Source organism: Chenopodium quinoa, unplaced genomic scaffold, assembly GCF_001683475.1.
Source record: "Chenopodium quinoa cultivar QQ74 unplaced genomic scaffold, ASM168347v1, whole genome shotgun sequence".
In the NCBI taxonomy this organism is placed as follows: Eukaryota; Viridiplantae; Streptophyta; class Magnoliopsida; order Caryophyllales; family Amaranthaceae; genus Chenopodium; species Chenopodium quinoa.
The window spans coordinates 206,292-224,089 of NW_018743920.1; the positions used below are offsets into that span (position 1 = coordinate 206,292).

General features: G+C 35.2%; 1 protein-coding gene across 2 annotated transcripts; it reads left to right on the top strand.

Annotated features, from left to right (window-relative positions):
* The first annotated feature begins 15,134 nt into the window (after window positions 1-15,134).
* LOC110687733 lies at window positions 15,135-17,749 on the top strand. Of its 2 annotated transcripts, none has more exons than XM_021864353.1 (2): window positions 15,135-15,620; window positions 16,293-17,749. In XM_021864353.1, exon 2 carries the CDS (start codon window positions 16,303-16,305, stop codon window positions 17,389-17,391), a length of 1,089 nt encoding a protein of 362 aa, XP_021720045.1. In that variant the 5' UTR covers window positions 15,135-15,620; window positions 16,293-16,302; the 3' UTR covers window positions 17,392-17,749. The 2 variants fall into 2 exon arrangements, with proteins under 2 accessions (XP_021720045.1, XP_021720047.1); XM_021864355.1 differs by having other exon boundaries at window positions 16,298-17,749.
* Window positions 17,750-17,798: the final 49 nt, after the last annotated feature.

Genomic DNA, 17,798 nt, shown 5'->3' on the forward strand with positions numbered 1-17,798 from the left:
AATATTTATGTGAACAATATTCATATTTTAACATTAAATGATCTGAGAAAAATCCTGAATTGATTTCTACGCAAAGGACAAATATAAAAACATGTTCCAAACTTCTCTAACTATTTCAAGGAACGAATTTTAAAAAGCTTTAGTATATTCTAACAATAACCCCACTTGGCATGACATTGACACATTGGGTCTGTTTGACTCACAAATAGGGGTGGGACTTTTCAAACCGAACCGTGAAACCGCCCGTTACCGAACCAAACCATCACGGACCGAACCGTTTATAAACCGCTAATTTTAAACCGAAAATCGAACTGAACCGTGTAATCTCAAACCGAAACCGGATCGAACCGCTTAATTATCAACCCGTTACGGACCGTAGACCGATAACAAACCGAACTGCTCAAAATCGAATCGAAAGGGAACCGAACCGAATGGTTTATAAACCCGTTATTGACCCAACCCGTTTATAAATCAAAACCGTTTAAACCGTAGAAATAACCGTTTAAACCGAACCATTTGTAACCCGCTAACCGTTTAAATCGACCCGTTTATGAACCGAAATCATTTAAACCGCAGGAAAAACCGTTTAAACTGAATCGTTGTAATCCGCTAACCGTTTAAACCGAACCGCTATAACCCGTTAAACCGTTAAAATCGAACTGTTTTCAAACCGCAACCTGTAAACCGATCCGATTACAAACTGCTTAATTCAAATTGAATTATTTACAACCTAAATACAATTAATGTTTAAAGTAAATTAACCATAGCCATTGGTAATTTTGTAAATATAACATATTTACACTTGATGTCATACTATCATTGGTATGTATAGATAATCGATAAACGTATCTGATTATTAAAAATTAAAACATTTGATGATCGATCTAACTAAATACTTCTACTTCCTCAATTATGGATTTATCGTATTCAAATTACCAACTCATCAAATCATGGTCATGATGTGATCTTTAAAAGAATCAAAACAAGAAGCTGATAGCTTGATAATATTTGATAATGAAATAATAATACATTAAAACCTTATAAATTTGTAATAAACTAATATCTAATAAACAACAACAAGAGTGTAACCAAACTTAAAACATAACATATTTATAGAATAATAAAATAAATGAGGATTTGTGTAATTGTATATAATCCGATGTGTGAATCGATTTATCGTATTCAAAGTAGCAACTCATCAAATCATGGTCATGACGCGATTTGTAAAACAATCAAACAAGAAGTGCATAGCTTGATAATATTTAAAAATGAAACAATAATACATTAATGCCTTATAAATTTGTAATAGAATAATACGATAATATCTAATAAACAACAACAAGAGTATAACCAAACTTGAAACATAACATATTAACATGATATAGAATAACTGAATAAGTGAATAACTGAATAAATGAAGATTTGTGTAATTGTATATAATCCAATGTCTGAAAATGAAGTGATGAAGTCCCAACTTGATATAAACCGAAACCAGCTAACCGATCAAAAACCTCTTAAAACCCAATTTCTACTCGATCCATTATTTTTTTTTTCATCGACCTATGCCGACCTGCTAATGAAATGGAAATACTTGTCCCAACTTGATATAAAACAAAATGCCCTAACCGGCCAAAACCACTTTTTAGAAACCGATTTCAACCCGAATCAAACCGGTCCGCTAAAGAAATGAACCATTTCAACTTGATCCAATTTAATCGATTACCAAACTAACCCGAACGATTTTAGCACCAAACCGAGTATAAACCGAACTGATATGAACCGAACTAGCATTAACCCGGGTAAACCCGCCCCGAAACCGACCCGTTTCAAACCAATTCGTTCATGACCCGAACCGATATGAACCAAAACCGACATTGACCCGGGTAAAACCGCCCCTGTACCGACCCGTTTCAAACCGTTCCGATCATGACCCGAACCGTTTATAAACCGAACCGGCATTGACCCGGCTAAACCCGCCCTGACCCGAACCGTTTATAAATTGAGCCGACATGACCCGAATCGTTTATAAACCAAACAGGCGCTGACCAGGGTAAACTCGCCCCCTGAACCGACCCGTTTCAAACCGATCCGATTATGACCGAATCGTTTATAAACCGAACAGTTTATGACCGGAACCGAATTTAAACTGTACAAAAATAAACCGAAACCGAACCGACCCGTGACTAATCAGAACCGAACCGAACTGACCCGCCGGCTAAATGAAACCGTTTCAACCCGAACCGTTTCAAACCGAAACCGTTTCAAACCGAGGTCAAACCGAAGTCCCACCCCTGCTCACAAATTCTAATTATGAAGTATGTGGTCGAAACCAACAACATGCGTTAGAGTGATAATTTAATATAAATCCATCTCAAAATTCCAAGTTATAAGGTTTAAGAATCAATTCAAGTTTTGGAGGCAGGGCGGGTTGATGAGTTTGACACATGATGTATAAATTAATTTTTTTTTAAAAAAAAGGAAAAAAAAAAAAACATTCATGAACTTTATCCAAACACATGATATTAACAATTTTAATTCCAAACCCATGCTTCAAGTTTTATTACCTACTTTTTGGTTTAATCCTATACAAGTTACAGATTATATATATATATATATATATATATATATATATATATATATATATATATATATATATATATATATATATATATATATATATATATATATATATATATACTACGTATATAAGATATTGATTCCCACGCAAAAGGAACATACTTTGTATATAAAATATTGCTTCCCACGCAAAAGGAACGAAAGAATCATTAATAACTTGAACGTGTTATAATAAAACTCTAACCTGCTTAATTTAGTAAGTAGAAGCTTATAAAGTATATCAATAAGTTGGTATTGAACAAATTGACTATTGGTGTAATGGTGATTTGGGCTGCATTGGTAAGAAGGATTGTGTGAAAAAAACATTAAAATAGAGTATAAATCATATTCATGTGTTTCAATCATCAACTTAAAGTTTTAGTTGGGTTGATCATCTAACATATTATCATAATAACGTAACAAAAAGGTCACAGGTTCGAATCTCATTCATACCCACTTTAAAAATGGAATATTAAGCTCTGAGTACGTAGAGGCTCATGTTGCATTCATATCTCAAGCTCAATGAGCTCTTGTATGAGGGGGAGTGATAAAGTATAAAACACGTTTTTGGACTTAAATTTTTTTATGCAGTTGATCCTCTAACATATTATATTATATTATATTATATTATATTTACTACTATTATTTTCATTTAACTCAAATTTCAGGTTGTTAATACATAATATGAAAATTATTTTGGAAATTTTGAAAATCACATTCGAGTCTATAATAATAACAACAATAACAATATGCAACTTTAGAAATAACAATAACAAACAGAAAGAAAAAACATCAGTAAATGCGACATTGCTGCAATCATAAAATAGTTAATTATATATATTTATATAACTGTCTTAGACATAGTTGCAGATATACATAAGAGCAAGGTTCTCCATTCCTATCCTCAAATGAAACTCACCAAGTCACCCTACTAGAAAACCAGATTGGTATAACTAGGATTACTTTTAGAATTATTATATTACAAAGTTGGACAATAAGGTTTTAAGATCATTGCTTAGATGTCTATAAATTATTACAGTAATTTTGTTTTATCATAATTCATTTTTCTAACCTCTGCATTCACACAGGTACAATCTAGTAGTGATGGTATTTCTAATCTCTCCCAATAACTTAAGAAAGGGCATTGAAAGGATCACAATGGTAATGGAATGAACACAATAATACTCTAGAAGGGGGGGGGGTTGAATAGAGTATGGGCGTTTTTCACAGAACACAAAATATCAAGGTTTTGAAATTACTTTCTAAGCGGAATAAACTAATTTCAGACTTAAAGCCAAGGCTTTGAAAACAATTGATACAGCGAAGCTGATTGCTAATCAGAATGTTAAATGCGTTTGTTTGAATTTAGCAAATGATCAGTTTAAGCAACACAAAATTAAGTGCAAGAACAGAAAGTAAAGAACACAAGGAAATTGTTACGAAGTTCAGCACAAAGGCCTACGCCTCCGCCTAGGGTTGTCCAACCCATAGGATTTTAACCAACTTTTATTTCTTCCCTTAGAGTTCTAAAGCACCCTAGAAGATCTCACTATCTTCTCTCCGTAGCAACCCAGCTACACCTTAGACACTCAATTCCCAGAAATAAAAGCTAACTCACTTTTACTATACTTTGAGTATTATAAATTTACTCTAAGTATATCACTCTTTTGATATATATTTTTTTCACTCTTAGATACACTTTTCTTTTCTCTCAATCTAATCACACAATAAGGTATTAAAGAACTTAGAGAGAAAATATTTAACACTCTTGCTATAGTGTATGAATTCGAAGCTTGATAATTCTTGAGTGTTCTTGTCATTGTTCTTGTCGTTATTCTTTCTTCAGCATATCTTGACGCTATTTATAAGGCTTCAAGACTGATTTCAAACGTTTTAGATTTGATTTCAAACCTTTGAAAAACACCAACCGAATTCCTTTAATCTTGCTTCTTCAACAACCTTCGGCTATTTGAAATTTGAACGTTGCTAGTTGTTTGTTTCTGTTTCAACGATTATCTTTGAATATATCCTTGAATAAATTTCCAGCCTTATCCTGTGCAACAGCAAGACTAACAACTTCCTTGAAACAAGGTTAGGTAATACAGGATAAATTTATTCAAAATATAATCTGAAAAATTAAATAGATAAGAAATATAATTATGAAATATTATTAACAAACTCAATCATATCATATAGATAAATAATCAAAACAGAAGATTAATTTGTTAGAGATAAAATAATCAGAATAATTATCACAATATATTTATGCAAAATAATATAATCATCCAAACTAACAAATCCAATCTATCATGCGTATTGGGCTTTAAAAATAAACCAATTCGTACAGTCCAATGCAACATAATATATTAATATATGTTTTGACTTCCATCATAAACTTAAATAAAAATATCATCAAAGGTGGAGCCTTCAGGCATACTGGGAAAAATTCAATCATAACCCAAACTATTTTCAGACACAGGTTTTCTTATTCTTTATCTGGTCTTTCAGTGTAATCTTACATCTCTCCTGGGTCCATGATTTTTAACACTAAGGACATTAAATTACTAAAAGGCATCTCTTGTCTTCCCTTCAACTGCCCTCAGCTAAATGTACAAAGACTACCTACAAACATGGGGGATCAGTGACTCCCTTCTCTCTCCAGCATTCTCAATTTCACTTTTTTGAAGGGGGTAAAATAACAACATTATGTTTCTGTCTTTGACCAGATTGCTAACAGATTCACCATTACACTTGCATGCAGGCAATGGGAGCAGAGGGCATACCTCAATTACATGAATCTGCAGATCACCAATTTTACCCTATTTTGCTGACATATTAAACTTATCCAATTCAATGCTGCCTGTTAGGTTATCCCCGAGATTACAACTATTGATGGAATTTGATTGTGGTTGATTAAAACTATTGAAATTAATGTTTTTAAACCAAATTACAGCAATTTTATAAGTTTTAATAATGCTGGAAATTTCATATGTGAGCCTAATTTAAGTTTCTTGAAAAAATCTTTAATTACTCATTTAATTGGGAATAAAGTAAGGGTTTAAAAAAAATCAGCTTATTTTAAAGGTTTTTTGAGCGATTTAAAGAGAGTATATATTGCTGGAATTTTGTGTTAAAGAGGTATTAATACTCCTTTATAATTTTGGATTGTAGGAGTTTTCCAAGTGAGTGACTTGTGTAATCGTGGCTATTTTGAGATCGTATTCAAGGTACGTTCGCGTACTTGGTAAAGTTTAAGTGTATAGAAGCATGCTAGGCTTTGTTGAATTAATTCCAAGTAGTATCATGATAGGTGTTGGAAGGAATTTGTTAATTTGGATTGATGTTGGTGAATGATTTGAAATGTATGAATTATTTGTGGTGAATTGGTGATTGGAATTAATTGTATTGGCATGTTGATTATGAACCATACTTTTATTTTTGGCATGTTAGAAGCATGTTTGATTAAACTAAATGTTTAATTTGGTTTGGAATATGGAAAAGAAATTTTATTATGGTTCATATAATTTTTATTGATGCTATAAGCATGAGGAATGAGTTATTTACGTGTACACATGGATAAATTATATTGCGGTGTCTATATGCACTTAAGGTGTTTCTAACACTGAGAGATAGGATTTGCGGTGTCTTATGCACTTAAGGTGTTATTTAACACCGATGTAGTTTAAAAAGGATTCCACACTAAAATTATGTGGTCACTAAATGTTCAAGAATTAAATTGGTTTTATTGATTTCTTGAATGCATTGTAACGTTTGATTGATTGTGTTGTGTTGGAGAATCATCACCAAGTCTAATAATTTGTAATCACGTAAAGTGAAAGAGTTTGGTTTCTTTTGGGTATCCCATAAAGAAACACTTGTCTGATTTTAGGTGAAGTTTGTCAGAAATTAATCTCTTGACATATGCTTCACAACCCCAAATCTTAAGAAAAGACAATCGTGGAGGTTTCTTTGTCCATAATCCATATGGAGCCTTTTTGACAGCATTTGACGGAGCTCGGTTCAGGGTTAGTGCCGCGGTTAGAAATGCGTGTCCCCAGAAAGATATAGGAAGATCACTAAGACCCATCATTGATCGGACCATGTCTAACAAGGTTCGATTCCTCCTCTCGGACACTCAGTTCCATTGTGGAGTTTCGGGAGGTGTCAACTCTGAAAGAATATCATTTTCTGTCAGGTGATCGTCGAATTTGTGGCTCAAATACTCGCCACCTCGATCCGATCGAAGTGCTTTGATTTTATTGCCAAGCTGATTTTCAACTTCACTCTGAAACTCTTTAAATTTCTCAAAAGATTAAGATTTGTTCAACATAAGGTAGACATATCCATATCTACTATAGTCGTCCGTGAAGGTGATGAAATATCGATAACCATGCCTTGCGGGTGTACTCATTAGTCCACATACATCCGTATGTATAAGGCCCAATAAGTCACTAGCCATTTCTCCTAACTTGGAAAATAGTTGCTTTATCATCTTACCTAATAAACATCCTTCGCAATTTTCAAATGACTCTAAGTCGAAAGAGTCAAGAATACCTTCATGAAGAAGTTTCTTGATGTTTTTGATGTCAATGTGCCCAAGACGACAATGCCACAAGTAGGTTTGATTCGACTCAATGGTCTTAGCTCTTTTGGCGGTATATTCAAAATTATAAACCTGTTTGTCTAGAGAAAGCGCATAAAGACCATTTTCTAAATATGCCTTACCATATAAAACATTATCGAAATAAAACGAACAACTATTGTCTTTTATCCGAAATTCAAATCCCTTGGTGTCCAACGCCGAAATTGAAATAATGTTTTTGGTAACTCTTGGAACATGATAATAATTGTCAAGTTCTAAAACAAGCCCGAGGGAAAAGAAAAACTGAGAGTTCCAATGGATACGACTGACATTCTACCTCCGTTGCCGACCCGTAGTTTGACCTCTCCCTTCTGTAGCCTCCAATTTACCCTTAGTTCCTGAGCATTGGAACAAAGGTGTGAGCCACATCCGGTATCTAATACCCATGATGTTTTGCTAGCGAAGTTTAAGTATATAACAAAAATACCAGATACAGAAGCAACGGTGGCGTTCTTCTTATCTTCCTTGAATTTGTGGCAATCCCACTTCCAATATCGCAAAAGAAACATTCGGAATCAGATTTAGAAAAGGCTACCTTCTTGTCTTTGTCGCTCTTGGTAGCGCTTGACTTAGGCGAAAAATTCTTCTTCTTTTTCCCTTTAAAGCCTTTCTTCTTGCCCGACTGCTTGAATGGCTTACCCTTTTTTACCATGAGCATGTCATGCTTCCCCTCATTCTTGAGTATTTACTCAGCCTGCTTCAACATCTCATGAAGTTCGGTGAGGGTTTTCTCCATGTTGTGCATATTATAGTTCATCTTGAACTGATCATAGCCTTTGTGCAACGAATGAAGAATAATGTCAATTTCCACCTCGGTTGAATACCCTGCGTTAAGCCTTTCCATGTTCTCAAATAATCCGATCATTTTAAGTACATGCGGGCTGACTGGCTTTCCTTTCTTGAGCTTACTCTCAAGGACATGCCTGTGGGTTTCGAACCTTTCAGTTCGAGCCTGCTCCCGAAACATGTTCTAAAGTTTAGAAATGATCTCAAAAGTCGTCTCCCTTTCGAAGAAAGTCTTTTGGAGGTCCGGAGACATTGTGGCCCACGTGATGCATTTATCCCGATTGGCAGTTTGCCAACGGTTAAGGGCAGCCTGAGTGACCTTCTCATTGGGAGCGTCGAGCATTTCCTCATCAATGATGTATTCCTTTTGCTCTTGCATGAGAACTATACGCAAGTTCCTTTGCCAATCAAGAAAATTTGGCCCACTCAACTTCTCCTTGTCGAGAATTGAGCGTAACGAAAATTGGTTGTTTGAGTTATTTGCAGACATGATTCTACAATTGAAAGAATTTGAAATGATGAAAAACCATTCATAAAACTAATAAATTTGAAATTTAAAGCATACATGCAAATTTTCAATCTTATTGAGCGTCTTATCCACACGTTAATATTTGTCCCTTTTAGGCGAGAATAAAACAATTCCAAGATTCCAAAAATCAAAAAGTGATTAAGCATGCTTTGTCTTGTCTTAACAATTAATATTTTAAGGTAAGCAATCCAATTGCTAATAGCTCTAAGCTAATCTTGGTTCGATAAAATGTTGCATCTAATGTTTCCTTGACATTTATCTCCAATGCCACGACATCTAAGGACTCCTTACTGATGTCATTGAGCTTAACCAATACCAACTTGTATACCTAGTATACCTTAAGTTCCTAGGGAAGTAGTGATGCCTCCCTTTGGCGTAGTCCATCACTATGCATTAGTTCGGTACGTGTTGGTCTTGGAATGATAAATTTGGCTCAATATTATGGGAACCTAGGGTTTTTATGTTGGTTGATTTAAGTGAGCTTAATTAATCATCGTAACATTTGAAATCCTAAAAATGCATCTAACATATCATTCATATATATATAAGCATAATTATATATAGAAAACATAAGTAAAAGATGCATTTGCCAACTAGCATGACCCCTTGAGTCTTCAAGGTTCTCCGATGCATCCTCTTGGCTTGTCTTCTTAGAAACGCCGTCTTCGAGACATCTCCACCAATTATGCAACTACTAGTTATTATGACTAGGACTAATCTAAATATTAAGGTACAAAAATACGCAACGGGACGTAGACCGAATTTAGATTTACAAAAATACATAACAGATCGCAGTTCGTATTGACTATCCACTAGCTGTCATTTTCACAAAACCTTTGAATACAATATACATTCCATTCACCATATGTCAATGGCCCATGCATTTTACAATGTAAAAAAAAAGAAACAAGTAACAATGCATAACACGCGCGAACTAGTAACTAACTTAGGTGGTTAATCCGATTAACGTGCCTAATTAAAACTAGTCAAAGTTGTTAACCATATTATGTGATTAAGATCGATGCAATAAAATTAGCTCAAGTAATTAGCAAAGCTCCCACTAAATTTCGCATCCAACTTAATTAATCCAATTAATTAAGCCGGTAACCCATATTTTGCCAAATTATTTTGCAAATGTCGGAGGAACCGAGGCCTAGCCTCGTTAAAATAATTACAACGACCCAAATGACGCAAAATTATAGCCCACCAAACGGCCAAGTGCCTAGCATCCAAACCATGGGGCTACGCTTGCTAGGCACCAAGGCGTTGACATTGCCCGCGTGGGTGTTGGCATGCCTAGCTAGCAGCGCATGCCACATCTGCTAGCACCAGCAGCCTCGCAGCATGCTACGCATGCTAGCACGTTTCTAGCGCTGGCAGCGTGTGGCTGGCCTGCTAGCACTCGCAAGCCACGCAGCCCATTGTCGCATACTATACCCCCAAAAAGTGCACTGAGCTCGCACACATCACACACTAGCGCACCATGGTAGCGCACACACGTACCTTGGCAGCCACATTCACGCAGCCCAGCTAGCCGAAGGGTGTGTGTTTGGACGGTCTTTGCCTCGATTTGCGTGCACTTGTCTCAAAATTTAATCCCGATTGATATGTGATATAAAAATTAATTATAAATTTATTTTAGAACCAATTTTGAGCAAAAAAATTAAAATAAATTAAGTTCAACTTAAAAAAAAATTCAATTTTAGTGCACAAACCAAAATTAACTCAAGAACTGTTCTTTAAATTATTTTAGGTTCATCTTGATGCTACAAAATTGAAGACTATACTCACAATTAATTTAACCAAACATAAATTAATAATGAGATTTGAAAAAATTAAAGGGGTTGGAAAAATGAACACATTCATCTAATGAAAAATTTTCCAACTCCAACTTGTGCAAAAAGGACTTCTTCTCTAACCGGGGACTCCACACACAGGCACGTGGCATCCCATCCCCAATAGGAACCGGGTCACGGTGTGGTCGAAATGCAGGAAAATACTCGTATATCTAGGTCTGTAATAAAGTCAGACATCTAGTGATACCTGTCGCGTCAGCCCGACTCGAAAATCCTAGTCGACGATACAGATACGCCAACAAAACCGACCCCCAAGAAAACTGGCCTACTCTGTCGCGCTCACACGCGTCAACTAAGCCACGTGGCCTGAGCTTGTTTTCGCTCTTATTCGGAAACAAGGTATACCCGAGGAGAAGAAAAACATATGTAGCCAGCCATATCATGCGTCCTACGTGCACTGGGGTGCAAACAACGCTGCAAGACATATGCGATCTTCACACAAACGTGATCCTAAACACCAAGCGCCTTGGTGTACAGCGCAGCCCTGTCCACCGCCAACAGCTTCGCCAACAAATCTGTCTGATCCGCATCAGTCACAACATAAAGTCGTTTACCCTCTGTGCGAATCCCAAGAATGGCCTCGACGTCATGCAACATGATCGTCATCTCACTGAACGGAAGGTGGAAAAAGTTCGTATCAGGCTGCCATAGCTCAACGAAAGCCGTGATCAGCGTTGAGTCAATCTTATCGTGCATGGTGGCAGGAAGGTGATTCACCCTAGTGCCCTACAATCGGCCGAACACCTCGCTCTCCACCGGCCAAGCCTTAGCCCATCTACTCAAAAAGTTACAAGTCTTTTCCCGGGTTTGGCATTTCAAAATGCCCGTCACCAAAGCATTCTCCTGGTCCTCCCAGATACGGGTAGCTATGTGTCCTAGAAAGCTAAGAATCACACTCCCGTCTACAGGCCCCCCAGCCACCTCACCCCTCACCACCCAAGAATCATTAACGGCCCTCGACCGTTTTCTGCTTACACCAGACACAGTGGACGCAGATGATGTGTCAGATCTACTAACAAACCTACCATCCCTACCCTTATGCACATCTACCCTATGCGTCTCATACATATCATCAATCCTCTGACTGAATGGACCGTAATCATCGTATGGTCCACTCTGATCGTCCATATCCTCATATGCGTCCTCCTCCTCCTCACCATCATCATCTTCATCCTCATCAGGATGGTGAATCCGTTCTCTACGAGCCGAGGCCGAAATACCACGAGATCAAACATGTCTGGCTCCCGAGCTCTCCATTGAGTAGTTTCTACTTTAAATAATGACTATATTCTTCCCCACACCAGGGCAAAAATGCGATACCTTAAAAAAATTAATAAATATATAAACATTAAAAAAATTATAAAAAAAATTACTAACAAAAAACAAATCAAATAAACTAAAAAAATACTAACAAATTAACATAAAAAAATAACAGAACACTAAAATAAAATATAACAAAAATACACACACAAAGAAAAAAAAAACAAAACATACAAAATATATATAAACATAAAAAAAATTTAAAAAAATAACTAACCAAAAAAAAAATCAAATTAACTGAAAAAATACTAACAAATTGTAATAAAAAAATAAAAATAAAAAATTTACAAAAAAACATACAAATAATTGTAAAGGAAATATAAACATAAAAAAAATACAACAAATTTGAAAAAAAAAATATAAACATAAACAACAAAATATACAAACAATTGAAAAAAAAATATACACATTAACAAAAAAAAAGTTCTGAAAATAAAAAAAAATAATAAATATAACAAAAAAAGAAAAAAAAAACAAAGGAGGTGGCGCCAGCTCCACGGCATAGGCGGCTAGGCTGGACGTTAGGGCTACGGTAGCGACGCCCTCACAAGACGCCACCACCGTGGCCTTGGCGTCCAGCCTAGCCGCCAACACCGTTGTCATGGCATCAAAATTTGGTGCCACCGCTGTGGGCACGGGGTTCTGGCTAGGCGCCCAGCCTTCTCGACGGTTTTTTTTTCAAAATAAAAAATAAAATTACCTTTCCACCCTGAGACCTCCTTCCCTCCGTTGTCGCCGCCGCTAATTCCTTGCCTTGACATTGCCGTAGTTTGAAAATTTTTTAAAAGAGATGTAGAAAGAAGATGGGTGAGATATTTTTTTTGGGTGATGAAAGTGTGAGGTTTTTTTTATATTAAGGGCAATAGTGTCAACTCAATGGAAATTTGTGGGCTTTATGTGGAGATTTGCGGGCGATGTTTAGCAATTCGCCATCCGAACATGGATTAGTTGCCATTTTGCCAATGTCCATTATTTTTTTTGAAACAAATCAATTCATTAATAAAAAGCCATATAACATTTACAAATAAAATCTAAACCAACAAATACATAAAATTGAATCATATAAGAGTTTCCTTCATCAAGATACAATCATTAAATAGATCTTGCACTGTGATATATTTCTCGCTCACATCGCTGGAATATAAAACATTTTCGAAGAGATAGTCTCACGATTAGTTGTTACCGTAAGGATGATTTTCATCTGATTCACTTGAACGTCTTTGAAAATTTGACAACCATTGCGAATAGGGGTGTTCAAAAATTGGTCCGGACCGACCTCGGGCCGGACAAATTAATCGGTTCGGTCTCCGGGTCGAGAAATTTTTTGTCTTCGGTCTGGTTTGATCCTAAACCGATTAATTAGGAAAACTTTAGTCTTACTAAACATATAAAAAAGCGTTAAAATATTGTTTTTCCTTTATATTTTATCATAAATTATTTAAAATTTAGGAATTTTTTTATAAAATTTCCAAATAAGTCCAAACCGGTCCGGTTCGGATTTCGGACCAATTTTTTCGATTCCAGCTGATCTTCGGTTCTTAAAATTCAATTTCGGTCTTCGGTCCGGTCTTGGACTGATGAACAACCCTAATTGCGATCCTGAATAATTTTTTCCAACAAACTAATAATAGGGCAAAAGATGATTACCTTTTTAATAAACCATCACACACACACACACACACACAAACACAAAAAAAAAAAAAAAATCCTAATAAAAAAACAACTAAATAACAAAAACTAACGATGACTTCACCATAGGGAGACACTCCACCAATGCCCAATTGAAAACAAGTTAGATTATATTATCGTTTTAATTGCGATTTTTTTTATCGTTTTAGATGTTTAATTTTGTAGTAAAATGAATAATGAAATTTCATATTTGGAAATTATATATTAATACAAATATAGAAGATCTCATTTCATACATTTTATCCTTATAAATTAGTTCAAAATTTCAGATATAAGGTCAGAGTTTAATTAAATCAAAGCTAATCAAATACAAAAATATACGTAGTAAATTCAAATCAGATTAAATATACAAAAATAAGGTGAAATAAACATAGCCTTAATAAGCCCTTAATCTTGATATTAAATTTGTGACACATGGTGAAATGATCATGCAACCTTAATGGCTAAATGACTAATATCCGATGGATCTATCCCTCTTATGAGTCTTATTACAACCACTGGGCCTCGATCATTGGGCTTTTTTATACCGGACGCCCCTTAATTTTTTTCACTTTAAGTGCAAATCTTTTAAACTTTGATTTATTTTTATTTTTTTTCTAAAGAGAACTTTATAAATAAAAGCATAATTACAACCTAAGAGAGCTTAAAGAAACAAAAAACAACATAACACACTACTAAACAAATGAACCGCAAAAGGACAACCTTGTGTAAAGAAGCTAAGGCAACATGCCTAAGCAAACCCTCATACTGGGCTTGCCACTTAACATTGGAGGAAAAACGAAGAAAACGAAAATACCAATAAAGTCTTGCAGCATACTAATAACAGCGGAGCCTGGACAACCAAGAGAATTGTACCACATCCATAATGCGGACCAAGAGATGCCAATTTTCATATTTCTCTCTAGTTCTTTTTGTGCTTCTCAACTTTATTTTTTTGGACTTATAAAAAAAATTCAAATAAATAAAATAAAGAGAATAATAAACACAATTTGACCATGCACAAATGTCAATACATGAATCTAAACCATTAATATAGTGTCTGATAATTTACATTAGTAACACTAATATTATACGATGAGTTTAGTTAATTGTAGTTTTAAACATGAATCACATATACATATTTCTCTTAAGGAGTACTATTATGAAAGATTATACAATGATTTCTGCCTCTAAAACTATCTAGTTAGCTTCGCTTGCTCAACTTGATGAAATAAACCAATTTATTTGGCATACGCTATGCAATAAACATACATCAAGTCACAACTTCATTATGTCAGTTTCTCAAGGTATAAAACCACTTATTATATAGTTCTAGTTTTAGCCTATCTCAGCCCGATTTATAATCAACTCTGTTACTTTTTTTTTTTTTTTTTTTTTTTTTTTTTTGAAACCACTAGAAAGGAATCAACTCTATCCTTTAGATAAAAAGAAAAAAAAAACCCTAAGATTCTACACTCCAAATCATAATATGCACTATATTTTGAATAAACTTACACTCCAAGTTTAAAATAATTAAACATCTATAATCTAAAAATCACACACTCATATAATACAACAACATGAATTTATGACAAAAAGATTATGTATGCTCCTTATTTTAAACTATTCACATAACAGAATATACTGTAATTTTAAGAACATAATGCATATCATGTTATCGAGTATACGAGTTCTCCATACTCGCAAAAGGGGTCACCAAAAGGACATGTCGCGCAAAAAGAAGGGAATCTGAGGCCCTTTTGAGTTTTGAGCTTACAAAACGAGAAAGACTCGCTCTTCTTTATTTTTAATTTTTCTCTGTACTCAATCATCCACTCCAAAAAGTCCCCTCTCAAAAAATCTCTTCACCACTTTGGAGCACACATTTTCAGATAACGTCTCATATTATTATTATTTTCATTTTTATAAAATAAAAATCCCAAACAAAAGTCAAAAATAGATACCCAAAAGACAAATATTAACAACATAGATTTTTCCCCCAAAAATATAAAATTAACTCCATTATTATCTTCCTATTAATTTTAATTTCCCCTTTTAATTTTCCTCTTTTTTGGGAATTTTATCTTTCTTTTTTTTTTGGCAATTTTTATTTCCGAAAATTCAGAAATTGGGCGCCATTGAAGCTGCACAAAAATAGGGTCAGATCTGAAGCGGTTGTATCCAAAATAACGGACAAATTTAGGTATTCTTACATTTTCTCTCTCCTCTCTTTTCGTTACTGTTGCTGTTTTGAATTTCATGAAAAAAATTCTCATTTTTTGACTTTTTTCTGGATGATCTTTTGCTCTTCTACAATTTGTTCATCATTAATCTGAGTTACATTATCAGCTAATTTTCTGCAATTTACCAATGAAAAATTTGGTGAGCTTTTATTTTTATTTTTTAAACTAATTTGAGCTAAAATTGTATTTTATTTTTCAATTTTCCTGCAATATTTTCTATGCTTTGAGATAATTATTAAGGTATTATTTTCTGGTGAATTTGTCCTATTTGTATAAGAATTTGATTCAATTTTTTTTTTATTTTTCTTATCAATTTATATATAAAAGTATATAGAATTTGAAAATGTGAAGTTTCTAATTTGTTTATTAGTAGTAACAGAATTGTGAATCTCAATAATATAAAGCAGAAAAAACAAATGTAAACCGCGATTTTCTATGAAGACAAATCTTTGTTTTTCTGTGTTTAATTTTTTTTTTTTTTTATGATTTATAAACATTGAATATGATGATTATGTTGCATAATTACTTATGATGAGATATATTTTGATTGAATTGTGATGCAATTGATTGTAATGTAAGAATATGAATGAGATTTTGATTGTATGTTTTGTTGGGAAAAATTGTATGTAAAGTACAGATTGAATGGATAGTGACGGTGGTGGCGTAGCTACTGCTGTTACTTCTGGGAGACTGACGTCCCACCACTCCACCCTTCGCGACACCTTCATTGCAGCCGATCTATCTGATGCAATCAACCGCGAATTTAGCCATAATTCTTCCATAGTTAATAGCACTACTAGCCCAAGAAGGGTGTCAAACGTCACGCTGGGTGCTGTACTTAATAGTGACAGGAAATCACCACCACCAGCTAATATAGTTGTCCGAACCCTCCTTGAGGTTATTCATAACGACGAGACCCTTACCCCTAGAAGTGCTGGAGGATCCCCCAACGGAAAGAAGACATGGAAGTCTTTTAAAGACCGCCTTAAGCTCAAGAGGAATCAGAATTTTAGTCAGAATCAGAATCCAAATTCAAGGAATTGGACATCTTCTTTGCCGGTTCCACAGTCAGACGTGATACCTAGCTCAAGATCATCATTAGGTGAAGTGATGGCGAATAGAAACTCCCTTAGAAGCAGTTCGCTCAGGAGAGTTGATACTGTTCCAGCTGATGATCTGACCTTGAGGGAGGTTGATAGTGGTGGGTCTCCTAGGGGTGGCAGTAGCTTCAGGCTGTCTGCGGCTTTGGCTGCTGAGAGGGAGCAGACTCGTAGGAGGCTGTCAAGGGAGCTAGATGAGGGTAATCGAAGTAGGAATGAGAATGATGAAATTGAAGTGTCCCCTCGTGGAGATGAGGATGAGGTTGATGATGACGAGGATGGAGGAGGAATCCCTAATCTGGGGCCTCCAGCAAACCAGCCATTGCGAATGTCGTTGATGGATTTGTTGGAGGAAACAGATCGACAAGCTGGGATTAGTGGGCCTACGTACAGGTTGGATGACGAAGAAGAGGAAGAGGAAGAAGAGGAAGAGGTGGAGGTGGAAGAAGAGGTACAGGACGTGGGGAAAGGAGAGTTTTCTTGTTGTGTGTGTATGGTGAGGCATAAAGGTGCAGCGTTCATTCCTTGTGGCCATACGTTTTGCAGATTATGTTCAAGGGAGTTGTTTGTTCAAAGGGGGAACTGTCCACTTTGCAATAATTTCATCTTGGAGATTTTGGATATCTTTTAAGGGTAATGCTTCAATTATTATGATCTTGGCCTGTAAAAACTCGACTCTTGCATAATGTGGGGAAACTGGTGATGAATATCTGAATATGTCAAGAGAATACAGTCTAACCAACTTCAGCTCAAGTTTATCAGTCTAGGGTTGTGAATGCCATTCGAGAATTAGGAAGGATTTTTTTTTCCTTTATTTTTATCTCATGGTTAATGATATCTGCTTGTGTATGTATACTGTATCTTATTAGTCAATAGTAGATTTATGAAACTATATGTGTAAGGTCCGTTGCTGGATCAAACCTCTATAATATAATATTATCTTCTATATTTTTTAAAATTTGATATGAGTCAGTGATCTGTTTGGTGGACGATCTATTTCAGTCTATAATTTGTGAGATGTGCAAGCATCAGCATCAG